At 43.6% G+C, this 27,082-nt stretch overlaps 1 protein-coding gene across 3 annotated transcripts in view; it reads right to left on the bottom strand.

Moving 5' to 3' along the window:
• Positions 1-27,082, bottom strand: part of LOC121290177 (disintegrin and metalloproteinase domain-containing protein 12-like) — a 450,435-nt gene that overhangs the window by 20,830 nt on the left and 402,523 nt on the right. For all 3 annotated transcript variants that reach the window (XM_041210433.1, XM_041210431.1, XM_041210430.1), the window contains exons 18-20: positions 8,888-8,996; positions 8,140-8,275; positions 5,868-5,955 (exon numbers count right to left, since the gene is read on the bottom strand). In XM_041210433.1, coding sequence (XP_041066367.1) covers positions 5,868-5,955; positions 8,140-8,275; positions 8,888-8,996 — 333 coding nt within the window. The remainder of the gene's footprint in view (positions 1-5,867; positions 5,956-8,139; positions 8,276-8,887; positions 8,997-27,082) is intronic.

Below are 27,082 nucleotides of genomic sequence, written 5' to 3' on the forward strand. Positions count from 1 at the left end.
CCGTAGATGAGGTTTCATAAAAAATCCAAAGGCCACCTGGCCAATTCACCAGCCCACCAACTGTAAGGTTGGACGGACAGTGAAAAATTGAATCCAATTAATAGCTTAATGGCCCTAATAGGCCTGTTAATTGTCGGTGGGTGCGTTGCCCACTGACTGTATTATCACGCGAGTGCGCAATGACGTCACACGCTCGCCATCGCGCGTCATTTTATGCTCGAGTGGTTGGGTGCGCGCCTGCCGCTCTGCAAAAAATTCAGTCCTTGGATTTATATAGCACTTTTCATGATCACAGGATATCTCAAAGTGCTTTATAGCCAAAGAGGTATTCTTTGAAGTGTTGTCACTGTTGCAATGTACGAAACTCAGCAGCCACTAAGCGCTCAGCAATCTCCCACAAACAGCGACGTCATAGTGTCCAGATAATCTGCTTTTTGTGATTTTGATTTAGGGGTAAATTTGGATACCAGGGGTAATTCTCCTGCTCTTCGTCAAATGGTGCCATGGAGTCTTTTACATCCACCCAGCCAGGAAAATGCAGCCTCAGTTTCATATCTCACCTGAAAGACGGCACAGCACTCCCTCAGTACTGACTGGAGTGTCAGTCTTGATTATTGTATTCAAGCCCTGGAGTGGGGCTTGAACCTGGAACCCTGTGATTCAGAGGCAAGAGTGCTACCAACCAAACCACAGCTGACACATGTTTTTGATAAAAACAAATGCTCACCAGTGTTTAATAAAATAACAGCTTCACAATTCAGTTCTATAACCCCATATTTTTCAGCATAATAGGACCCAGGCGACAAAAAGAATGTCGTGGGGGTTGGGGGGCGGGGGTCTGCGATTCATGCCGATTGTAATTTTTTTTTGCAGGGCATTGGAGCAGCTGTCCTGTGCATGTTCCAAAAGCATACAAGCTGGCACACTGACATCAGTCAGTGTCTAACATTGATTTGGTGCCAGACATACCATTTTGGTTCTGTTAACGTCCTCTCTTAAACATGAACAGTTGAATGGAGGACACTCCTCAATTAACATTATTTAAAGACATCAACATTCAACTTTCAGGTGAGGTACTTTTGACTTATTTTTACTGCTGCAGAGTTAGTGGATGTACTTGTGTGGGAGGAGTTGACAGAAGTTCTTTCAGTCAGAAGGAAGTGCTGCTTATTCTCCTTAGGTAGTCCCTCGGGATCGAGGACGGCTTGCTTCCACTCTCATTTGGTGGGTTCTGAGATGATAAGTCCAATGCACAATCTGCTGACTCTGCCACATGTGAGGCAGGTGGTGATTGAAGGGATAGGGCAGCTGAGGTGTTTGGAATTTGTGCACTCTCCAACGCCTCGACTTCGCTGCTGCATGCTCCTGACGAGGTCTCTGAGCGTGTTCAGTGCCTTCCCACATAAACTTTCTTCATTTTGGTCGGTTACAAGCCAAAGACTCCCATGAGTCAGTTGGAATACTTGACCTCTTCAGGGATGCTTTGAGCACATCCCTAAAGCGCTTCTGCTGTCCTCCTGGGAATCTCCTGTCAAGGCCAAGCTCTGCGTAGAGCAGTTACTTCGGGAGTCAGGCAAACAAACTACTTGCCCCGCCCAGCGGAGCAAGTTTTGGGTGATTAGCACCCTGATGCTGGGCATGTTGACTTGGGAGAGGATGCTGCTGTTGGACTGCTTTTCTTGCCAATGGATTTGGAGGATCTTGCCAAGATACCACTGGTGGTACTTTTCCAGTGCTATAAGGTGCCTGCTGTAGGTTGTTCAAGTCTCCAAAACATATAGGAGCATGGGCATTACTGCCACCCAGTAAACCATGATCTAAGTCTCATGTTTGAGATCCTGGTCCTCAAATAGTCTGTTCTTCAATCGACTGAAGGCTGAGCTGTCATACTGGAGGCGATGATGACTTTGGTCATCTATGTTTGCCTTCATCTAGAGGAGGCTCCCAAGATAGGGAAAATGATCCGCATTTTTCACGATCTCATTGCTGATCTTAACTGATGGAGGGAGGTGTTGCGCTTTGGGAGCTGGTTGAAAACTGTGCTTAGTTTTCTGGATGTTTAGTGAAAGGCCCATTTTCCTATATTTGGAGAAGGGGTCAACAATGACCTGGAGCTCAGTTTTTGAGTTAGTACACACAAACATCATCTACATACTGAAGCTCAATGTCTGAAGTTGGAGTGCTTTTGGCCTTGGATTAAAGCTGGCGCAGGTTGAACAGTTTCCAACCTGCTCTGTAGATTATTTCCACGCCTGTGTGTAATTTGCTGAAGGTGAGGTGCAGTATTGCAGCAAGGAAAATGGAGAAGAGAGTTGGTGCAATGACACAGCCTTGTTTGACCCCAATCTTCACTGAGATAGGATTTGTGGTGATTTCATGATTGGAGAGAGTGATGTCTTTTTAAAAGGCCTCTGAGTGAACCACTTGCTTCCAGTCATGGGGGAATTAGTTCCTCTTAGGCTGTAACATGCCTGGGATATGGGACAGAGGCAGCAGAGCAAAGAAGTGGTTAGCAGAGGGAGTAGGAGGAGTGGTCTCAGCAGGAGACCTAACCCAACTATATTTCTCAGAAAGTACTTCTCCTACCTGAACCTCAGTCAAGAGTAGTGTCTGTTGTGGCTGCGCTTCATCAATGAGTGGTCACAGAACATTGCCACCTGCTTTAACTGGACTTTCAGCCACACAGAACGGTGAGAATCGCACTACTAGTAGCGGTCAACGTCACTAGTGCCCTAATTTCTACACCAGTTGTTCCTTCTAGTTTGGAACAAGTAACATCATCAACATATCTCAGTTTGTCATGCATTGCTACATTTGGGAGGTCATCGAGGCCCTGTATGCAAGGAGTGGGGACCTCATTGTCCTCGCTCTAAGCAGAGAGAAGCAGGAAGAGTGGCCATGTGGAGTTGCTGGGAGAGCAGGCTTCCCCAGGTTGCAAGAAGCCATTGGCTGCACCACATCTCAACAGGGATATGCATCAGAACTTGCAGTTGTTGTGTGGCCATGCACAGCTTGCTATACTGGCAGCAGTCACAATGCATTATCCTACTCCAGTCAGCTATTTCCACCATATTCGAGCCACCACGATGAATCAAAATATGGTTGTTTGGTGACATTGATGACTCCCTTCCACCACATGACCACATGTGGATAGCGCTCCCAGAGCGGAGTCACTGAGGAGCAAACCACTGGTGTCCTGAAGCAACAGTTTTGCTACCTGGATCACTTGAGAGTTGGTGGGGATGGGGGTCCTTCAGTACTTGCCGTATGTGTCTTCCGATTTGCTGGGGGTCTGCTGTGTTTTCCACAGCCTAGCCAGCATGAGGGCATACCTCTTTTCACCAGGGCTTGAGCAACCACCTCAAGCTGAGGAGGGGGAGGATGTCGAGGAAGAGGAGGAGGAACAAGGAGGGAGAAGGCACCCAGGATACCATTGCTCCGGTTAGGTGGTCTACGAGCATCCATCAGACTCTGGTCCTCCTGAAATAAAATCACCACATCACCGTTGCTCCTTACTTCCCAATCTTCCTATCCCTCAGTCAAGGGCCATCACAGGATCCTCTTGGTCTAAATCCCAAAATGAAAGACATAAAAAACAGCCTTCCGTATCAACTTTATCCAGAAACACTTCCGATGATACATAAAATATTGAATTATTCACCGTCAGTGCCTCTTTTGCAGGTGTCTTTGCTTGTGCTAATACTCCTACACCAGTAGCTGCAGCATAGCTGATGGAAAGCTGCTTACTGTCAATGGGAGAAACTTCAGACTGCCTCACAGGATGTCCTCGATGAGCTCTGGATCTTGAGTACCTGGCTTTAGACTGCACCATCTCAGCATGGGCAGCGGCAGTCTGGGCTGTCTGGCTGAAAGACAATGGCAAGGGCACTGGTGGAGAAGCAAAGATGAGAGCATGAATGCTATCAATTAGAGAGAGGACAGCAGATTTGTAGTCCACAGGGCCACCACCACTCCCCTGGGGTGGCACCTCAGCAATTCTAGTAATCTGTTGGAGCACAAATTGCTGGACCACTGAGAGACCCTGTATGTCGCTTTGTACACTGGCATCTCCATGATGCCAGCTGTCTGAGCCTGCATTGACTAAGCTGAGTTTGCTTTGCAACAAGCAGAGATCTCATGAACTTCAGGTTGAGTTTTCACTGCAGCACTGAGACGGTGGGTGGTTTCTGCCTGTGCTGAGACATCAGCCGCCAGATGCTGCATCACGATTGGGCCCACAAGTATTCTCATGGAGTTGGTTGCCATTTCCATGCTGGAAAGGATGGGCTGTCAGCTCTGTACAAACCCTGTGCCAAGTTGGAGTTCGACTCCTCCAAGCTCCATACACTGACAACAGGCTCTGTGGTAGGCCTGCCAATATACCAAGCATCACAGTGTGCACGCCCATCAATCTTTACATCTAAGTTTGAACCTGAGTCCTCCACTGCAGAACTCATCTGTGACGTCACCCTTCAGTGAGTTGGAACCAGTGTTATCCTTTCCCCTTGGCCTGACTGCAGCTCACTCGTGCCTGGTGACTCACCACGTACAAATCCCAGCTCTTTACTACTCTCTAAGCTCTACTCTTGCAGTGCCAGTATCTGAACTGCTGACTGCAACTGTTGGAACAAGTGACACTTCCTCAGAGGGCTGCTTTTTCCCTGGGCCTTCATCCTCAGGCACCACTGGCTGGCTGGGCAGCAGTTCTTGGGTATCTGAAAACATGAATTCAGAAGGGGTGGGTTGTGGTGAGGGGAGGGGGTTGGGCGTAAAATAAAAGGTGCATGTTTACACCATTTGCAGCCTGTACATCACACCAGTTTGCAGAATGATAGTGAAGTGAAAAGGTGCATAAAGCAGGAACATGGATGGTTTCAGCGAAAGCAGTTCAAATGGCCTCAGTGAAGGCTCCGTCAATAATGCTGGGCACCGTCTCCTTCAAGGGGGTGAGGACATGCAGCTGTGCAGTCACCTGTTGGCTCTCTGCTGCTCTGCCTGTAGTATGCCACCTTTCTGCAAGAGAAAGCAAGAGTATCAGTGAGCGTGTTGCAATGCGTTTGGATGATGTACCTGTCATAGCTGAATAACTGGAAGTATGTGGAAACTGCAAGATGTGAGTGTGAAACTTTGTGCTGTGCTGTGTGAGGGTGAGGTGGAGCATATGAATGTTAACCATGAGCCCTGATTATTGGAGGTTGCTGATGGTTGAGTAATCAGTGCTGTGGTGCATTGAGCAAAGCCTGAAATTCGTGGTGCAATTGGTAAGATATGGCATTTGACAATGCATTCACTGACCTTGATCACTTGAGCGAGGTCACTGAACTTTTTTTAATAGTGTATCCAGGTCCTTGGGGCCAGACTCCTGGCATGACCCTCCCTAGTTGTCTACTTCAATTGCCTTCATGGTGTATATCTGAAGGCCTCCTGGCCCCCTACAGAAATAGGAGCTCTCTCCTCTTTTCTACCTCCTTCCCTAAGGCTCCCAGAACCATATCTGGGAACTTACAAGCCCTCTCTCTGGCCTGTTACTCCAATGCTGCAGTTTGTTCCTATCAGAGGCTCTTCTCCAGCCGTTTCCAGGATACAAACGCAGCCAGAATGCAGTGCCCTTTAAGAGGTGCAGACCAGCTTTAATTGGTATTAGTCTTGCATGAAACCTGGGTCCCCCTGCTGGCTGTGCAGCCACTCACCAGCGCATATGGCATTGGACTGCATATTACAATCCTGGAGATAATCAAGTAGCATAACATTTTCATGCTGCCTATGTCACCTTCATCTGGCATGGGGTAATTGCATATCACAGTCCCTGCGCCTACCAACAGGCCTCATCAAATGTTTCCCCTAATAATTTTTTTCTGAAAATGTACCTTGTATATGTTGGCTTGTCTTTTGATGGGAGTTGTGTAGGTAGTGCTGGATTGGCTTGGTGTTGAAGATCTAGTTGGACCTACAGTCCTACAAATAGAAAAAGGAAAGGCCTTGGTACAGTTAATCTGTACAGATTTTATACAGTCAATTATGATTACAGTATATGAAATTGGTGACAATAAATATACATTTCCAGAACAATTTTCATATGATAAAATCTTTACCAGTTGTAATTTATTCCAGGTCATTCTTCTCCCGATTTTTTCTAATTATTACCCCAATAATTATGGGAACATTCCATAGGCACCAATAACCCTATGACATCTTGTCCAAGGGATTATTATTTTCCTATATGTGGCTTGACAATGAGTTTAGCTGACAAACTATTTGACCATAGACAGCATGAAAAGCAAGCTTAGTCCTATCTTTATCTGGCATCTATATACATGAATATTCTAGGAGGAGTCACTGGATGACAATCAAAGCAGGATCCTTGGACAATTTTCCTTCTATTTACCATGGAAAAACCAAGACCAATTTACATTTCAACAGCTAGCTGGTGTGAGATCAGGGCAGACTGGAATCAGAGTGCTCACTTTCTGACTTGTGTGCTCCTTTACAATGCTGTGCAATCCATTAATCTAAAGCCACTGGGGAGTTAAACTTGACTTATTGTTATCAAACTCACAAACTTGGAAATAAGCTATTTTTCTTTTTCCACTCCTCTCTACTGCTTGCAACTGTATTTTTAAGGACCGGGACAAATGGTCTACTAATATTTGTAAAGAGAAAAATAGTTTTGAAATGGTATGCCATTCATTTGCTTGAGTTGAAGATGAAGTATGTGAAACAAGGTTATGCAGTGAGTTGGGGCTCTGTCTTCTCATATCTGGTACCAGGTTTCAAATCCAGCCCAATTCCTTAATTGAAAATCTTATTGTGACTCTATAGCAGTGCCATTCTCTCTGTAAACCATGGGGCCAGATGGACTGCTAAAGCCTATACTGGGCAGTGAGTAAAGTAGAATCTTTTAAGACAGAGCATAGAGCAAGAATTTTGGTAGATAATAATAGCAAGTTAAAATTAGGAAATCAAGCTGGATTTTTGTTTGTGGGTCCCGATCCTGCTGTCCGCAGGAAGCGTGGCGCAGGAACGCATACATGCCATAGCTAGGACCCAGAGGGCAATTTTTGAGGTGTGGGTCAACTAAGTGGTTGCCTCTCAGAAACTTGTCTGCTGGCTGTGGGCAGAAAACCATCAACCCTCATCCCCCCAATCCTGCCTACGTGAAATTTGCACGGGGGGAGTTCATGGTGGGAGACTGGCATGCTGGCCAAAAGTCATCCTGCCTCTGCAGCCAAATGAAAATTTGGCCTATCATCTCAGGTCATTTCACAGCCCAGACAATATGCATGAAAATATCCACATGATAGAGAAAGGGAAATTGCTTCTATTTGTTTTTTTATAGTTTTGCTATCAGTAATATCTGGACCTTAGGCCATTTCAATAAAACCAAAGTGACAGAAAGCAGAGGCAGAAGACATTTATAGAATATAAGCATGCAAACAAAACCACAGAATGTTTTAACTGCTTTTATGAGTTTATCTTCAAAACATTTTGCAGCACTTTCCTTAATAGGAGAGCCCAAATTCATCAACTATTATTTAGCAGCTGGCGTCGCTCAACAACTTTTCCGTTGTGACATAGTTGCAACCTCCAAATGCTTTGTTCATTGACAATAAAATGTTTACACCAATTTTTAACCACAAATAAATGCTATCAGGCTTTTGTCCCCCATAACCGACATTCTGATAAATTAAAGCTCACTGTATTGAGCAATTGAATCAGTTTTACTTTTTAATATTTTTGATAGCAATGCTATTGGAAAAGTATTGTGTAAGTAGTGGTGATAGAGGACAGAATGGTGTGCAGGCCAATAGCAGGACTGGTGGGATGATAGTGGCAGAAAAAGGACAAGATTCAGAAGTGGCATTAGGAGCCAGGGCTTAGGACTGGAGAAGATAAAGCATAAAGCTAAAGCTAGAGAGCATAGCAATGCAATACAAATTGCGACTAGTTGCAATAATGTAGGGAAGGGAAGAAGGCAAGAGAAACGATCCATTATCAATAATTAGGGGATTAGGTTATCCAGGTCCTTCGCCCTTCCTCAGACTCTAACATTGCATTCTTATTAACAAAGTAAAAGTAAATATCTTCAAAAGTCTCCATAGCAAATGCTAGAGGAAATATTTATTGTTAGGAAGTTCTTACCTTAATTTTTCAACTGTGGTCATTTTATGTGAGAAGAGAAGCTGGAGCAATGTCTTCCGTTTGAAACACATTATCAGCCCCGCGGTGATAAGACTCAATATGGTAACTAGTATGCCCACAAACAGGCTGTTGCTTTCTGAAACAAGATGTATAAATAAAGATTGAGTTTTGACAGCAACATTGTCTTTAAAATAATTTCTGTCAAATTGTATAAAAGTTTAATCAACAAATTAATCTAGTTATTTATTCCACAAGTTTCTAAAGTTTTGGTTCCAGGAATTTCCTCAAGGGTTCTCTCAATTGGCTACTGTAACTGGAGCATTCACATATATCAGATTTCAGACAAAGTTTTGGCGGCTGACCAGTAACCTATCCCCACCAAGGAAGTTTCCAGAGACTAGATTTGGAGCACATCCTTGTACTTTATTTTCAGACCTTTTTTATTCATAAAGAACTCATCTTAAATATACCTTGAGCTAGAAGAGTTTATGTTGCATTGCAGCATATAGTGTCCCATATAGGGGAGGGTTCACATTTTGATTCTGCCTGCACATTCTCATATAAGAAACAGGTTTTTATTTTTAACATAGTATATTATTTATACTATATTGACCAATTTCAAATTCATGTTTTATTACGAATACACTAAGAAAAATGCTGACATACAGGTGTAGAAGAAGCTAATGCCAGCTTGTGTGTATGTGAATGTAATGCATTGCTATTATAAAAATATACAGTCATTCCTCACCTTCAAGCCTCATGGGTCCACTGTCTATACTCCCTCCTAAACCAGGTTTGTCACAATATGGAGGGGCCCAGTCATGGTCACAGTGGCAGTTTTTATTGTTGTTGCAAACCTATTAACGTGCAAAATAATATTTAAGCAATTGTTTAAAAGAAGAACAAACTTCATTTTTCTGCTTTACATGTCAATTTAAGAGCAATAAATAAGTAGAAAAACGGCAAAACCAACCAACTTAATAATAGTTGCGCAATAAATGTTTCATATTTTACATTTAGGGTTAATAACAAATTCATCTTATCGTGATAGCTTGATTAGTAAATGCACCATTTAGCATGACACTCTGCCTTATATCCAGAAAAACCTTAGATTCCGTGCATGGTCAGCTGTTCTTAGTTGGTAGCTCCAATTTCCCTCCCAAGACTTTTGTTGGAATTGGTGTGCATATCAGGTGAGGACAGGAGAAATCCAACTGTACTGACCCCTCCCCACCATCCCGGTTAAATAGCCTATTGTCACTGCTCCAGTTCACCAATAAAAAAATAGCCTTTAGCTGACAGGGCTTTAGTAAGCACTTCAGAAGAGTGGAGGACAGAGGAGAAAATATACAGTAATGGACTAAATTCTAAGTTTGTAACAGTAATTACAGCTGACAATGGTCTCATGGCTCGATAACTACAAGAACATTTAGAAAAAAAATCACTATTTATTCCAATGGACAGTGTATAGACATTTATTTATAAGAGTACATGTGGCAACATAACATGCTATTGTGCTGTGACCAACAGTGGTAGAACAGGGGATAACAAATACTATACAATTTCTTATAAAACCTTGCAGTCAAGGGTAGCCTCAGGTTGAAGTTAGGCTCTTCTTCTCAAGGGCGACTCAGGATGGGCAATAAATGCTGCCTTTGTGAGCAATACTCACATGTAGTGAATGGTTTTTTAAAAAAGGATGAATTGCTGGTGATTGAATCATACATAGTTCATCCAGTACATTTAATAGTGGCCTGATTAAGAGCAGTACAGACAAAGGGTTGGTTGCTGGTTATGCCCCTGTCCCCCAGTCATGTAATGCTATGTAAGGGCAAGATTGTAAGGAAACTTTTAAATGGCAGAAAAAGCAGCAAGAGTGAAAAGATATGGAAAATGAATATGAGAAAAGGCCTCTCAGCCTGATCCATCCAGAAGCAATGCGTCATTGTTCAATCCTGGACTTCCTTCCCATACCAACCATTGATTCCCTATTCCACGAAAACTAAAGGGATGATTTTCGATCTTTGTGTTCCTGGTGGGAAGCCTTGGTTGCTAGCAATGCATATCTGAAATCATACTGCAAACTGTGCATAGTATTCCGGTCTAATTTAAGTGATTGGAAAGTCATATGTAGCGCCAGCAAATTTTTGATCGGCATTGCTGTTGGGCAAAGTTACCCACTGGGATCATGAAGCTTTGAACACAGATCAATGCAGGGAGCACAGGAACATTGAATTTCCCTGTATATTTCAGAAACTGTAATCTTTAAAAGGTTGCAGAGTGTTAGTCTAAACCTCTTACATTGCACATAAGTGTATATCAGAAACATTTTTTTAATGAAATGCAGATCACTTAACCAGCAATCATTTTTATGGCTTCAATAATACAATTTTGTCAATTCCACAAAATTTAAATTCAGTAAACTAAGACATTTCTAAATTGACGGAGTCTGCAAAGGGAAATGAAAAGTGCTTACTGAATCTGAATTTGTAGGATTCATAAAAATCTCACGTTCAAGAGGAATGAACAGGTTAAAATGTTACATAATGTAGAAATATCTTAGAACTGAAGCCCATTGATGGCACAATTTAGTGATTAAAAAGCTCATCTAAATTTAATTCTTTGAACAAGCAAAAATGTGACCATCAGTTTTAGTACTGCAAATTATTTAATCAATAATGAGAAAAGGCTCTTCATGTAATTTATTAAGAGTCTCTTGACTCTCTGAAAAGAATTTTACACAGCGTGTTAAGCTGCTTCTACAGTCTTAACTTGTTTTAAAAAAGGATTTATTGAAATTGTTCAGACTTGGTAATTGTACATTGTCCTATAAAATAATGGGCTATATTTTCCCCCAGATGATAATTTTACTGGGAAAATTAATGGAGTTAATTTTCAATTTGCTGCTGGAGTGTAGAACTGGCTGGGTTGGATAACCCCAGTGTCGAAATTTCCCTTCATCTCAGTCCTAATGGTCGACCCCTTATCTGAGGTTGTGACTCTTGTTCTAGGCTCCTCGGGCAGGGGGAGCACCTCTTAGTATCTACCCTGGCAAACCCTTTAGAATTTTATGTTTGAAAAAGATCAGCTCTTAATATTCTAAGTTCTAGCGAATATAGGCCCAATCTACCTGATCTCTCCTCATGGAGCAGCAATGTAGGTGGTTTAGTGAATTATCATTTCATTTAAAAAGCTGATGGGCTTTTGTGATACCAATAAATGCAAACTTTTTGAAGAATGTATTTAGATATGAAACTGTGTTTTGTAATCAATGTTGGTGTTTCTTGTTTAACTGTTGGAATGTGCTAAAACACCAGCAAACACCAAACAAAACTCAAAATGTTTCATGCTTCCATTGTAGAAATAAACTAATTCAATGTAATTTTAAAAATATAATTTAATAAAGGTTTATTAATCTTTATATAAATCGAATGTAAAAATCTTTAACAGTTTATCATAAGAAATGCATGCACAGCAGTTACATCTGTCAAGATCTTATATGAAAAAAAATTGGTAGTATGAGGATGTTGCACACAAAGATACTAATAATACAGTTGGTGCCAAATTTGCAGCAATACTTGTAAAACTGCTTTCTTTGGGCAGCATGTTGTATTTTTATAATGGTACAGCCTCTCAAAAATGAAAAACTATTAAAATGGATTTTAAAGATAAAGCTTTGCAAAGTGAGTTGAGGGGGATTAGGAATGCACTATTCACGATGAATGAGCTGTGAGCACTTGCATCTTATTTCTTTAGTGGACACTGCAAACAGAAACAATTCCAACCTATTTCTGAATATGCGCAATCCCAAGACATGACATTATCCCATTTATTAAAAACTATCTTTGTTCGTGGTGTGATAACTTAGCTTTGTTCAATTATAAACTGGAATGAGTTACCACATTTTATAATTACTTCTTAAAAAGTTACTTTTTTTATTTGATTATAAACACCCTCTATTATTCTCATTATTTCCTCAATCTTGCCAAACTATATATCGTCTAATAAAAAGGTGAATAACTTAATCTTAAAAATGTAACTGAATAGTCACTAGAACTTGCATAGAAAAAGCAAGTTCCATTTGCTATGTTCCCACAGCGATACTGCAAAAATCAGAAACGCAGTGTGTGGAAATCCCGTAGCTTAATGCTCTTTAGCACTCTGGCATACTGTTACATCTCATTACCTGTTGTTCAGTCATGATTTTTAAAATAATTTTCAATGCCACCCCCAACCTTGAATCTCTTGAATAATGTAAAAAAGTCCTATATGGACAAGTTGGCTCAAAAAATGAAATCAAAAGGTTTCCATCCCTTTTACTGCAATGCCAATTTGAATTTTGAGGTTACTGAAATCTCTTTTATATTGATCTGAAAAGAATCAAGTTGCAATTCTGTAGCAGCACAAAAGCTCTGTTGGCTGTGTATCATTATCAGATAATGACAGAGTTCTTCAGAACCACAAAACAGCAACCATTGGAGCATTCTAGTGTTGCTATGGTAATCAGAAACAAAATGTCAAAAATGCAAAAGGACAAAAAAAATGTTACAAATAATTGTTAAGTAAAGGTTACACACATCCCTTTAATTGCAATATTTCAGTTCTGGTAGTAACGCAGAACACCAAGAGATGGCAAAATTGAGTGGTTTTGAAGTCAGGATAGTATTTTCGAATTATTTTGTCTGAAACTCATATAATTTACAACATGGAAACAGGCCATTCAGCCAAACCAGTCCACAGTGGTGTCTACCTTCCACATGAGCCAATAGTTATAATCATATTTACCCACTCAGCTCCCAGAACACTTCAAACCATTTATTTCTCTGTTTGTCCAATTTAACTTTGAATTTTGACATTGGGCTGAAATTTAATGGTCACAGCAGGCGCTTACCTGAACAGTGTTGGACTTCCCGTTGAATTAAGTCTAGTGCGGGGTGGAAATCCTATCCCCGAGAGCTGTTGTCCAATCAGCGGCTGGCATGCTCTCCAGTACCAAGAGTACAACTGGAAGTGGTGGCTACTGATGGAACTGCACTCAGACCTTCACCAGGGATTTCCAATAGAACCCTGGGGAGAGGTAGGTGTTTGGGATAGGAATACCAGGGCGGTGGGGGGGGGTGGTATGGTGTGGTGTGGTGAGGAGGAGGAGAGGTGTTGACAACAAGGGTGGGTGGGATGGCTTCACTCAGGCCCACCCGCCCCCTTACCAATGCTGGGTCCATCAATCAGGCACAGTGCCTGACAGTGAGGGACCCCCTCCCTGTGGATCACAGGCAAACCCAACAAGGTTTGCTGTGCAGTTGGCCCACATGGTGAGTTCCCTGCCCGCCGCTGGTAGAATACCAGAGGCGGCAGTGAGTTAAGACCCTTAAGTGGTCCTTAAGTGGAAACTTAAGAGCCCCAGTTGTCTTTCAAGTGGGAAGGCTGCTATCCACCCTTCCCCCCCGGAGCTTGACTGGTGGGAGTCAGAAAGTTGGGGTCTGCCCACCCGTTTAAATGGCCTCCCCTATCTCTGGGGAACATTAAACTCCGCCTATTGTTACTGCCTCACCCAATAAACCTGGAAGTGAATTTCACACATGCATAACTCTGTGTAAGCCAGTTGTTCATGACCTCCATTCTAAATTACATTTAATTCTTTACCTATGGTCCCTCAAAATCTGCTAGCCTATTCCATCCTTTCATAAATTTAAGTACTTTTATCCTATCACTCCATATTCTGTGTTATTTTCAGGAAAAAAAGAATCAATTTTTCAAGTCTTTCTTCATATTTTGTAATCCATCAAAACAAGTATCATCCAAGTGAATTGATGTTCTACCATCTCTAAAGACTCAAAACTCTTCCAATAACATGGAGCACGATGCAGTACACAGTACTCTAACTGAGTTCTTGTTAGAATTTTATATGAGCTCATCATCATCTCTTGGCTTTTACATCATACACCTCTTGTGATAAGACTTGGAATTCCATTAGCTTTTTAAAATCTAACTGAAGTACTCCATACAATCTATTATCTAAAACTTATTAAAGTATTTGTTACATTGGTTTAATAGAACTTAACAAGGTGTCCTAACAAGATGTACAAAATTTTATCTAATTATTCATTCATAGAATCAATGTAACACAGAGCACTTCCTGCCAAAAACCCCTGGGCTAGAATCTTCTGTTCAGCTTGTAGGGGCGGGGCCTGCACACCGGCGCGTAAAATGACACGTGGTGACATCAGGTGTGTGACCCGATGTCACCGCGCGTCATTCCGATCTTCATTTCGGCGGGTGCGCACCGAAGCTGGCTGCACACCCGCCGAACTGTCAAAGGCCTGTTAATAACCAAATTAAACTGATTGTCCGGGCTGCCTATCCAACCTTAAGGTTGGCGGGCAGGCGAAGAGCCCAGGCGGCCTTCGCACTTCTCATGAAACCTCATCCACGGGCGGGATGAGGTTTCATGAAGGGTTTATAAATTAAATAAAAATTCTTATTAAAATATATAAACATGTCCCAGCTCGTGTGACACTGTCACATGAGGGGACATTTCTGAGTGATTTTGCTTTTTATTTTTCTGCAATGTTTATTCTTAAATTAATCTCCCTGAGGCAGCTCTGTGCTTCAGGGAGATTGCTGCGTTCTTTTGCACACATGCGCAAAAGAGCGTAGGCCCCGATTCTCCCTCCTCCTCCCCCGCCCCCCACCTGCACAGGTAGCGCTGAGCACTTCCAGGTGCGCATCATGCTGGTCGGGCCTTAACTGACCCCCCCACGCAAAATGGCGGCATGCAGCCAATCGCCGGTGGTGATCGGCTCCGCGCCCACTCCTGAACCACCCGCCCAACGGGGAGAAAATTCTCCCCCTGCTGTTCATTGATGTCTAAATGTACTGTAATTGTAAGTCTTGGGGCGGGATTTTCTGGCTCTGCCCACTGCTGGGGTTGTCTGGTCTGGCCAAAAGTCAATGGACTTTCGGCTGGGCCGCCGCATAACCCGCCATGGAGGGCCTGGAAAATCCCGGCCTTGGTGTTGGTAAAGTTAAATATTGTCAATTAAAACTTTCATGTTTTCAGGCTAATGAGAATAAACTGAAAATGTGTACTATTAAGCTAAAACTAATATTACAAAATTGACCTGGTTAGGAGATTGGTTAGGTGGTGGACGACAGAGTAGGGATAATGGGTATACACTCAAATTGGAAGGAATTGTCACGTTTGGGTCATAACTTTTGTGGAGTGGTAATCCGAGTCGGATTGCCACTCTGCTCCAAGTTACTAACCCTAAAATGAAGCTTTCTCGCCCAGCCTTCCAACTTGGACTAGGTGAGAACAGTGTGGTGCTGGGGGTTCCCAAGGCCTTGTGTCGAGATGGAGGTAAGGAAACCACGCTCTCTATTCCATAGTGCTAGCTGCTGCAAAGCAGGTAAGATTAAAGATCCAGGCACTTTGAGAAGCCAGGGCGGAGGGAAGCTTGTAAGGTAAGTAGTTAGAATGGGAGGTTGGGGGGCTATGCGGGTGGTCAGTGGTGGGAGGGAGGGGGGAGGGGCGAGGAGCTCGATCAATGGGAGGGTGGTCAGTAGGGTGGGTTGGTTGATCAGTAGGCTGGTGGTCAGTGAGAGGGGTTCAGGTGGCCATTGGGGGATGGTCAATGGGTGTGTGATCAGTTGGGAGGGGTCGGGTGGTCAGTGCAGGGGTGGTCAGTGGGCAGGGGGCTGAGGATGTAGTCAGAGGGTGTAGAAGGCAGTTGAGGTTTTGGGATGGCAGTCAAGAGGATGGGGTGTAGTCAAGGGGTGGATGCGTAGTCGGAGGTGGGGAGGGAAGTTTGGTAGGTCCTGTGGAGGGTCAGGGGTAGTTGGGGGGGGTGGCGGGGTTAGTCAGGGAGGGTGGGGGAGTAGTGGAGGGGGGTTCCGTGGAGGGTCGGGGGGTTGGGGGTAGCTATTACAGTAAAACAGTCAGAACCGTCTAAAGTTTGAGATTTAAATTGGAATATCAGAGGGTTCCCATTGCATGGCAATTGCCCATTGGAGTTTGAAGTTCCCAGGCAATGCTTACCTGGGGGTCCTCCGGTGGGCATTCCCCAGAACAAATTTGGGGTACCCCCCCCCCACCCCCACCCTCCACCGGAACGATGCCCGGGGAACAGTAGTTATGGGTCCATAACCCTGTGCCGGGCCTCAACTATTTGGTTTCTTTATTAATGATTTAGGTTACATAATAGCAAGTCATATATGCAAGTTTGTGAATGACACAAAGATTGAAGGTATAGCAAGTAGTGTTGACAGGAGCATAAAATTAGATAGAGACATTTGGCAAATCTTCTGATCTCCAGATCGTCAATTTCGCAGCAAATTTCAACTTCTGATGATCAAATCCCTTGCACCTGGGACCCTCCGTGAATTTCTCTGACTCTGAGCTAGAGTTTGAGATGTCGGACAGTTCCATGGTACTTACTTGGACGGTTACCTGGGAAATGTTAAAACCTAATCTAACACCTGAGTAACTGAAAAACTAACTCCAATATCACCTGACCCCCTGACAGTCCCTCCAACCTGGCCCGACTACCCCCCAACCAGACCTGACTACCCACCCAAACAAACTACCCCCCCCGACCACCTGATTCCTCCACCGCTCTGACCCAACTAACCCCCTTGACCACCTGACTGCTCCCCCAACCTGACCACCCAAGTACCTGACTATCTTCCGCAGTCTACCCAACTACCTCCCAGCCTGACTATCCTCTGACCTGACTACGCCCCAACCCGACTACCCTCTTACCTGTATACCCGTCAGCCCAAGTACCCCCCAACACGACTACCCACCCCGACCTTAATATCCTCCCAACCGCCCTCCCGACTAACCCCTTGATCTAACCCGACTACTCCCCCAATCTGACACGAATACCCCAACCCAACTACCCACCCATCCATTTACCACCTCACCCACCCACCACCTCATCCACCCCACACTCTTATCAGCCTACCCACATACACACCTACCCATTCATTCACCCACCCACTTACACATTCATCCACTCACCCATTCACTCATCCATTCACTATATTAAGACTGGACCTTTAAACTTCCCATATGGCAGCTTGTGCTGTAAAAAGGGAGCATGTCCTGTCTGCCTCTGACTCTGCTCTGACGGAATTCCCCAAGGGACGCTGCACTGTGAAAGCTGGGATTGGAAAACCTAGGAAGAAATTTGCAGCAGCATCGAGTCGGGGGAATTTTGGAGTGTAGCAGCAATCCAGCCATCATTGCTACTGCTCAGAAGATCCAAAGGCTTAGATTAAACAAGTGGGCAAACCTGGCCAATGGATTTCAATGCAAGTAATTTTAGGTGATCCATTTTGAGTATAATCTAAGTGGTGAAGAGCTAGGAACAATGAATGTCTAAAGAGATTTTGGGGTCTATGTATACAACTACAAAAAAGTCATCAAAAAGGCTAATGGAATATTGTTTTTATAACTAGTGGATTAGGATGTAGAGGAGAGGAAGTTTTGCTACAGTTATAATTCCTGGTCAGACCACGTCTGGATTACTGTGTACAGTCCTAAGCACCACACTTTAGAAAGGGTACGCTGGTATGGGAAGGAGTTGTGTGCAGATTCACCAGAATGTTGCTAGGGCCTAGAGGGTTAGGTTATGAGGAGAGATTACATAAACTAGGAAAGAGGCCAGGTCATTCAAATGAGAAATTAGGAAATGCAAGGGGTGATAGAAGTGTGGAACTCTGTCACACAAAAGCAGTAGATGTTAGCTCAATTAATCATTTTAAATCAGAGACCAATAGGTTTTTGCTAGGCAAGGAAAGCCAAGGCATGTGGACAAAGTTAAGATACAGATCAGTCTTGATCTACTTGAATGAGGAATTCCTTATCAGAATGTGGAACTCACTACCACAGAGAGTTGAAGTGAATAGTATAAATCCATTGAAGGCAGCAGTTCCCAAACTGTGGGTCACGTGTTGCAATAAATAAAATCATGTTAATGTTATGCGGTCTTCAAAATATGGTAATGAATTGCAAGGCAAAGCACAGGACATGACAATATATATACTACATTTTGATTTGGAATCAAGCCCTGCCAATCATATTTCTGTGTGAAAAAATAAAAGCAAAATACTGTGGGGGTATCTGAAATAAAAACAGAAAGCGCGGGAACTATGTAACAGGTCAGAAGAAGTTGACTTAAAACATTAACTCTGTTTCTCTCTCCACAGATGCTGCCAGACCTGCTGAGTTTTTCCAACACTTTCTTTGTTTAGATTTCTGTGTGATGTTTGTTACCTATATGCCACACCCATGTTGTCAATGCATTGTTTTCTGAGGATGGTAGTTCTTTTCTGGTTACATCTGCAGTCAAATGGGCATCTTTCAAAAATGACGCCTACACAACTAGTGTGAGTGTGAGTCAGTCTGATAATCAAAGGCAACTTGTTTTGAACACCATCGGCAATTTTTTAGGTCAATAGGCTCAGTAAGTACACTACATAATAGCATTTGTGCAAAGTACTTTAAAAGTACAGATTTTCACATTTATATGATGTTTGATAATTATATAATTTGCAAACTTCAAGAATTATATACTGAATATTCCTATGCTGCTTTATTGCTGTTTGGTCTTGTTGGTGCCTGGGGTTGTGTTAATTTTTAAGTGTGTAGAATTGGAATCCCCTCCAACTGGGAAATGTATGGAACAAAAAATCAGATCCACAAACATGCTTTGACCTCATGTTTGGAACTATAAAATAGAGAAGCCAAGCTGAAGCCAGCAGTACAGGGCTGGGCAGCAAAGGGTTAATTTGGACATCCAATAAAAATAATGGTGGCTCATCAAAAGGGTTTGGATATTGATTGATCGCTATCAAAGTGTTTATGGCTTCTGTATCACACAGAAATATGACTGGTGGGGCTTGATTCCAAATCGAAATGTAGTATATATGTTGACACGTCCTGTGCTTTGCCTTGCAATTCATTACTGTATTTTGAAGATCACATAACATTAACATGATTTTATTTCTCGCAACACGTGACCCACAGTTTGGGAACTGCTGCTTTTAATGCATCTTTGCTATTCGCTTCAACTCCCTGTGGTAGTGAGTTCCACATTCTGATAACGAGTTCCTCATTCAAGTGGATCAAGACTGATCTGTATCTTAACTCTGTCCACCTTTCCTTGTCTAGCAAAAATCTATCGGTCTCTGAGTTAAAATTATTAATTGAACTAACATCTGCTGCTTTTTTGTGACAGAGTTCCACACTTCTATCACCCCTTGTGTCTCCTAATTTCTCACTTGAATGACCTGGCTCCTTTCCTAGTTCATGTAATCTCTCCTCATAATCTAACCTTCTAGGCCCTAACAACGTTCTGGTGAATCTAACACCACTCCTTCCAAGACCAATGTACCCTTTCTAAAGTGCGGTGCTCACCTGGTACCTGCCATTGACTTACGCAATTAACAGTCTGCTTATACAACATAATGGCACAAGGAACAGGTTATCAATACAATACACTCAAGGAATGATAGTGCCACCATGGTCTGCATCACAAACAATAGTACTGGAATCTGGCATTGCAACGATGATTAATTCTTCTCAGGGAGAGGAATAGGGTCATTCAAACTTTCATCGACAGTAGAGCCAGGTGCTATTTCTGTATTGCCTCAAAAACAACAGGAGAACTGGTTAAACAATGTGAGCTGATATTATTCATCTGGGATATATCTCCCATGGAAAAACCCTGCATTGTTTCAACCAGCATGATTTGGTCACATTCATTGGGACTACGCGTGGAGCAAACAAAGAGCGCTAACTACCGGACATTGGAACAGCAGGGAATATGTTTTGATATGTCTGAGATGAAGTATTATAAAAAGAAGAGTATATCAGAGTTTCTTTACTGCAGTTGGAAGAACGGTCAGGTCATGTTGACTCAGGACCTACAATCAACACCGGACAGACCACCCACGTTGGGGATTGGAAGTGGTTTCAGCCAAATCGTAGTGATATTGGCCTGAGTGTTTTTTAAGGGATTGGGGCGAAAGCGTGGTGTTTTTGCCAGTTATTTGTAAGTATTTTTTTCAGCCATACCATAGTGATATTGGTCTGAGTGTTTCGGGACAAAAAGCAGTGTTTTGCCCGTATTTTGTAAGCTTTAAACTGAGTTCTGGTGATTTCGTGGTGGGTTAGCTGGGAAATTGGGTGTCAATTTCAGCCAGCCAGCCACAGGAGGTTTTGTACTGAGGGCAGGTTGTTTTATTTTTGGGATTTTCCTGCATTATTTTAACTAATCATTGAAGTCTCTATATTAGGGACATTAGTGGATTCAATAAAACATGAAAATCTTGGTTGAGCCAAACACTGTGTCTGTGCAATTTTGTTTTTTATAAATCCTGAAGTCCAAGAACCATTTAAAGGGGGCAATGGGAACCCCCAACAGTGTTAAAATGGATTGTATTGGAAAATAGTTTGGGAAGTTCTGATTTAAGGAGAAGCTAGACGAACTTATGAGGCAGAAGGGATGAGAGGGTTACGATGGTAGATTTAGATGAGGAACCATGGGTGGGGAGTTGTTTCGCACCCCGTTGTGCCATGTTATATTCCCCAGCCCAAAGGGCAAGCGGATGACCTGATCCAAGACCTTTGCCAGTAAAGTTTGTAGGTATGTGCACAAGAAAACTGTGAGTTGACTTTCCTTCTAATCTTTCTTTCATACGTGAGCGTGCCCTTTGCCTCATTACATGGAAACTAAGTGCAGCAGCTCCTATTTCTTGAATGTCCAAACGATTATTTTCCCAAATCAGTTGCAACTTGTTCAATCAGGCTTTCTGTGGTAATCAGAGGTGCAATACACCTTCAAGAGAATATGAGCAGATTGGCCACGTGATGGTGTTACCCCCTTGCTGTGTAGTGAGGGCTACATTGTTAATCGCTAGTTTTAGAATAGGTTTTGGTTTGAGAAGCACACGTGTTGGTGCTCCGTTACTTATGTGAATAAACAGCAAGTGCTTCATTTTACAATGGTCTCTTCGTCTACATCACCTTGATTACCAACTCACTCATCAGTAGATAGCTGTGCAACTGTGTTCGCTGAACAAAGGGTCCCGATAGAGGGAACTCAACACTTTCTGTCTCTTCCATGAGATAGCGCTGCCAGAGTGCATAGATAGCAATTTTGATTAAATGAGACAGGTTTCATCGACTTTTTCTCATTTTTTTCTCATATGTTCAACTATAAAGTATAGTTAGTTTATGTGATAAATCCAAATCACTGTGTCAATAGGGCATTGATGGATTACTACAACCAAGTGACTTATATCATAAGGATAAAGGCAATAAACCCAAACTCAACAAAGATAGTCCATGCCTAGCTATGAACCCATCAGTTAATGGAGGATACAATGGATTGGATAAAAAAGTGTCCAAATAATAAGAAATGAAGAGTTGTGAGTGGTGGTTGCAGTTGTAGATTGACAGCTGTGACTAATGGAGGCTGTCTGCTGTTTATAAATAATTTTGATGAAGGTACATGAAGGTTAAAAACAGAATGCCTATATATTGCAGAGGTTTGAGTAAAGATGGTAAGGTGAGATAGGAGAAAAGGATGGCATAATGGTTAAACAGACATTAACAGTTTCATCACAGTATTAGCAAAAGCAAATAAAATACATCCATCAGGTACAGGTGATAAATGATTTCCATATTCTATGGTGAAACCACACAGGGCTGAATGTCCTGTGCCCATGGCGGGTTCCGCACCCGGATCAGCAGCCTTCCAACTTCCAGTTCCGCTGTAGTCTCACACTTAATAATATGCTAATTGCCGCCAATTAGCAGCAAGGGGAGGGGGGTTACTGACCATCATCCCGCCCAATGTGTGCTGGAGGGTGGGATGTCCAGTCTCGGAGACTGCAGGCCGCAAGCAGGAACAAGGTCACCGCCAGCTCTTTAAAGGACCCCCTGGCGTGGGTCAGTGTTAGGTCATATGCTCACTGAACAGGAGAAACTGTGTATTGTGAAGATTTCTGAGTTTTGCAGTCTATCCAGGTAAGTCTATTTTAATTTGAGCTTATGTCTGCCAACCATCTCAATCTTTATAGGTAACAAAATTTTCATAAATCAGCAAGTCTCCCACCTTTAGACATTGAAGAGTTGGACATTAATGACATATTCCCACCATTAGAGTATGGGGTTTGCTCCAAAAGGAGCAAAGCTGCCCCCAGATTCAGTGAGGCCGCTGCTTGGTGCACTCCTGCACGCAGCTGAGGATAGGCATGATCAGCTTATTCTGAGCGCCGGGAAGAGGAGGAAGCTCAGGCAGACTCATGCTTCCTGGGAGGTCGATGAAGTCAACAGTGTTGATGTTGCAAGGAGGGCCTGCTCCCAGTGCCACAAAAGGCTCAATGACTTATTGAGGTCAGCAAAGGTGAATATGGCATCAGTGTGAACAATACTGGTCCAGTGTGATAAAGGCCTCACAAGCAAATATAGTAGGTGTTCAAGATTAGCTACTCATCAAAGTTGCATGTTTCCACAAGGGCACAGCTGTCCTAGACCACGCCATTGGGCATTCCAAGCAATGATGTAGTTAAACAGCGGGTGGTTGGCAGGATCACCTTATGACGCCAGAGCATAGGCTTCAGTTGGGCATGTGCTGATCTGATAATGAGACAGAACGTGATAGTTTGAAATTGTTGATGAAATCTCTGTGTCAAATCTTTTCAGGAGAAGTGAGCCCACAATGCAAGAAAGCAAACCCATACAGGCTGGGGTAACCCTACATGGAAGCCCTGGTTCCATTTGTGGAGCAAGTCCTAGCCCTGCTGGAGCATGACACGTCCAGGAGTGTAGGTATTGGCGAGATTGGAGAGAGGCCTGTTCTGGTGAGATGGCAAAAACATCAGACTGGTTGATAGGAGGAGATGGCTAGTGTTGGTTTAAAGGAGTTTAGGAAATATGCAATATGTTTGGTGAATAGAGTTCACATATTGGAACCTTAATGAGCTTCAGGATCAGAAGCTTCACCACATCATGCAAAGTTTCATAGTGTCTATGGAGTTCATTCATTTATGTCAGACTGTGGAAATGTTTATGTGAGTCATGTGGTAGAGATGATAAATCAAGTAATCTGATACCTGATAACCTCCTTACTGATCTCTCTCTGTTACAGCGGATCCCTCTTCAGTACAGTCTGCAGCAGAAGTCGTGCATCAACCTTCCTCCTCCTCCGAGGAACCTCTGGAGGATGCAGCAACACATCCTCTCTCTGCACCCAACAACATCGCAGATACTGGTACTTCGCAGGGTTCAGTGTGTCAGTCAGGGGTTATGCATGCACTGGTGAGGGCACTTCACACTCGCACGAGCAGCTGCTGGAGAGTGTGGTGGAGCAGGCCCCGGCGGTCGGAGGAATGTCTGGAGTGATCCAGAGACTGATTCCCAGTCAGATGATGAACCTCTGGAGTCTTCTGTAAGACGGCAAATGCTGAATGTTCAGTACAAGGTCCATGAAGACTTGGCGGGTATACCAGAGGGGTTGCGTGCTCTGGCCTGGACTGTGGAGGTGTCCATCCACCCATGAGCTCTGTGATCACCCACACTTCAGAGTGACAAGCTTCCTTCATAGGCAGGCTGGCAACTGTCCTGGAGGGGCAAACCGAATGCATTGAAGATGCAATTGTCGGGATATGCTCTGACCATCACCCTGGCTCTGAACTCAGGGGCACAGACACAGCGGGACAGGGGAACTGGGAGCTTGGTCGCCCAGCCAGCTCCTGGGACCTCACCAGTTGGCGGGGAGGACCATATGCTCCTAGTGGTGGGAGACGAGCAGCAGCTGCCTCCATCTGGAAGCTCCTTTCAAGGCACTTGTAATGTGGGCAGCATTTCCTCCATTCATCGGCCATTGACACAGGCCTCGACCATTGTTGCAGTGACGCAGGACTCATATGGGTCTCAGCAACAGTCTCCTGAGCGGCCAGCAGCTCAAGGCCACAGCTGCACAGAAGGTACCTGCTGAAGTCATCCAAGGCAAGGGAGGTGGCAGATCAGACACCTCTCTCTAGTGCAGCTGCAAGTGAGGGGCGATCACTGCACCGGAGCATCCGTAAATGTGTTGCTAAACATTCACATTAGTCACGAATATGATGTTTAATGTTGTTACTATGCTTTGAAGCTTGTGAATAAACACAAAACTCTCATTCCCTCATGCTTATGTTCTTATTGATAGCTGTGACTGTGTGACTTGTGTCTGAAGGTTGAGGTACGAAATCAAAGGTTGAGGAGGGCAGGAGAAATCATGTAAGCGTAATGAAAAAGGTTTGGATGTAAGGGCTTTTGAAGTCTCTCATTGCAACTGGGAGATGGAGGGAAAATATTTCATTAAAGACGTTATTATGCTTGAAAGCCTGAGTCGTCTTCTGCACTGAGCCTCACTCAGATACAGGTAGCTGAATCACTTTGCCTGTATACCCTTGGGGGAGGATAAGGTCATCTGCACCTTCACTGAGGGTTTCTAGGCTCCTCCTGGTGCTGCTCTGTCCCGTTTCTGAGGACCCACAGCATCTTGAGCCTCCCTTATTCCTCTCACCCTCCTCCTCCTCCTGATCCTCCTCTCCTCCTCACTGGAGGTTGTGTCTCCAACATAGACCACAATCCCAATCTGTCTCTGAGAGTTTTCACCCCTCAACCCTGGGCTATGGACAGCAGAATATTCAATGAACAATCAAAGAAGCCCGCTGAATGAGAGAATCCTTCGAATGAGAAAATATCCAAAATGTCACTCTGCCCACTGAAATGAGCAGTCCCTGCAGTCAATGGATTTTGAACTGCAAAGCTGAGACTCTGCTCTCAGCTACAGTTTGAAAACCCGCCCAGACAAACTTGCCCTTAAAAAAAGGATTCCCCACCTGTCGTAAATCTCACCCCGAAGGTGTATTGCCTTCTGGCCATAGTATTCCAGTGAGGTAGGGAGTTAATTGGCTCAACTGAGTTTTAAATTGCCTCAATAACGTGGGCAGGTTCCTGACTTTGACATGCCTGTGTATGGTATTATCGTTAACCAATGTGATGATGTCATGAGCAGTGCTCTACGTCATCATGCCCATAATATACTCCGTGAAGCAGGAAATGCTCCTGATCATGGAGTGTATTATTTAGCCCATTGCCCATAGTTATGATTACAATATTAATAAAAGGAAACTGAGAAGTGAAGTGCAAAGAATATGATTGTAGAGGGTCAATTCTGAAGTTGCACCAAAAATTGACCAGCATGTCTATACATCCCCAAACTGTTTGTATATTCAGCTGCTACAGCTAGATTGTGAGGCTTTGGCTAGTTTAAGTAAATTTCCTATGCACTTTGTTATCTTTTAGATGTGTAAGAAGCACTGAGTCCCGTGGAGTGGAGTATTTGAAGTGCAGCACCTCTTAAGGGTTGTTGCATTTAATGGGGTGCTGTATGGTTTTAGATGGAACCTTTTTTTATTCATTCATAGGATGGAGGCATCGCTAGCAAAGCCAGAATTTATTGCCCTTGCCCAATTGCCTTTGAGAAGCTGGTGATGAGCCGTCTTCTTGAACTGCTGAAGTCTGTATGGTGAAGGTATTCCTACAGTTCCACTAGGGAGAGTGTTTCAGGATTTGATCCAGCGACAATGAAGGAACAGCAGTGATTTATTTCCAAATTGGGATGTTGTGTGACTTGGAGGGGAACTTGGAGGTGGTGGTTCCCATGCACCTGCTTCATTTGTTCTTCTAGGTGGTAGAGGCTGAAGGATCGGTGCTGTTGAAGAAACCTGGATGAGTTGCTGTTGGAACTGCACTCATCCAGGTAAATGGAGAGTAATCTATTGCACTCCAGACTTGTGTTTGATAAATGGTGGAAAACCTCTGGGGAGTAAAGAGTTAAGCCACACAGCAGGATAGTCAGCTTCCGACCTTCTCTTGTAAGCCACAGTACTTATGTGGCTGGTCCAGTTAAGTTCTGGGTCAATGGTTGCCTTCAGGATGTTGATGGTAAAGGATTTATTGATAGTAATGGAATATCAAGGGGAGGTGGTTAGCCTCTCTCTTGTTGGAAATAGTCATTGCCTGACACTTGTGTGGCACAAATTTTACTTGCTACTTGGCAGCCCAAGCCTGGATGGATTGCTTCATTATCTGAGGAGTTGTGAATGGAACTGATCAGAATGTTTGCTGATGATTGCATACTGACTTCTGATTTTAATGAAGGGATGGTTGATGAAGCAGCTGAAGGTGGTTGGGCCTAGGACACTGCCCTGAGGAACTCCCGCAGTGATGTCCTGGAGCTGAGATGGTTGGCCTCCAACAACCACAACCATCTTCCATTATGCTAGGTATGACCTTCAGCTGTTGCTGCGTTTCCCAATTCCCACTGACTTCAATTTTACTAGGATTTGTCGATATTACACTCGGTCAAATGTTTCCCGAATTGCTATCAAGGGAAGTCGCACTCATTTACCACTGGAATTTAGCTTTTGTCCATGTTTTGACCAAGATTGTCACAAGATCAGGAGTCGAGTGGTCCTGGAGAAACCCAAATGGATTACTGGAGAGCAAGCTATCGGTGATTATGTGCTGTTCAATAGCACTGTCAACGACCCCTTCCATCACTTTTGCTGAAGATTGAGAGTAGGCTGATGTAGACAGGACATACCTGGCAATTTTCCACTTTGTTGGGTAGATGCCAGTATTGGGGCTGTACTGGAATTAGTTGATTATAGGTACGGCTAGTTCTGGAACATAAATCTTCAGCATTGCAGTCAGGATGCTGGCACAGCCCATAGTCTTTGCTGCATTCAGTATACTCAGTTGTTTCTTGACATCCCAGGAAGAGGATTCAATCGGCTGAAGACTGGCTTCTGTGATGGTGAGAGCCTCAGGAGTAGACCGAGATGAATCATTAACTCGGCACTCCCTGCTGACACCCCA

Source organism: Carcharodon carcharias, chromosome 17 (assembly GCF_017639515.1).
Source record: "Carcharodon carcharias isolate sCarCar2 chromosome 17, sCarCar2.pri, whole genome shotgun sequence".
NCBI classification, from domain to species: Eukaryota; Metazoa; Chordata; class Chondrichthyes; order Lamniformes; family Lamnidae; genus Carcharodon; species Carcharodon carcharias.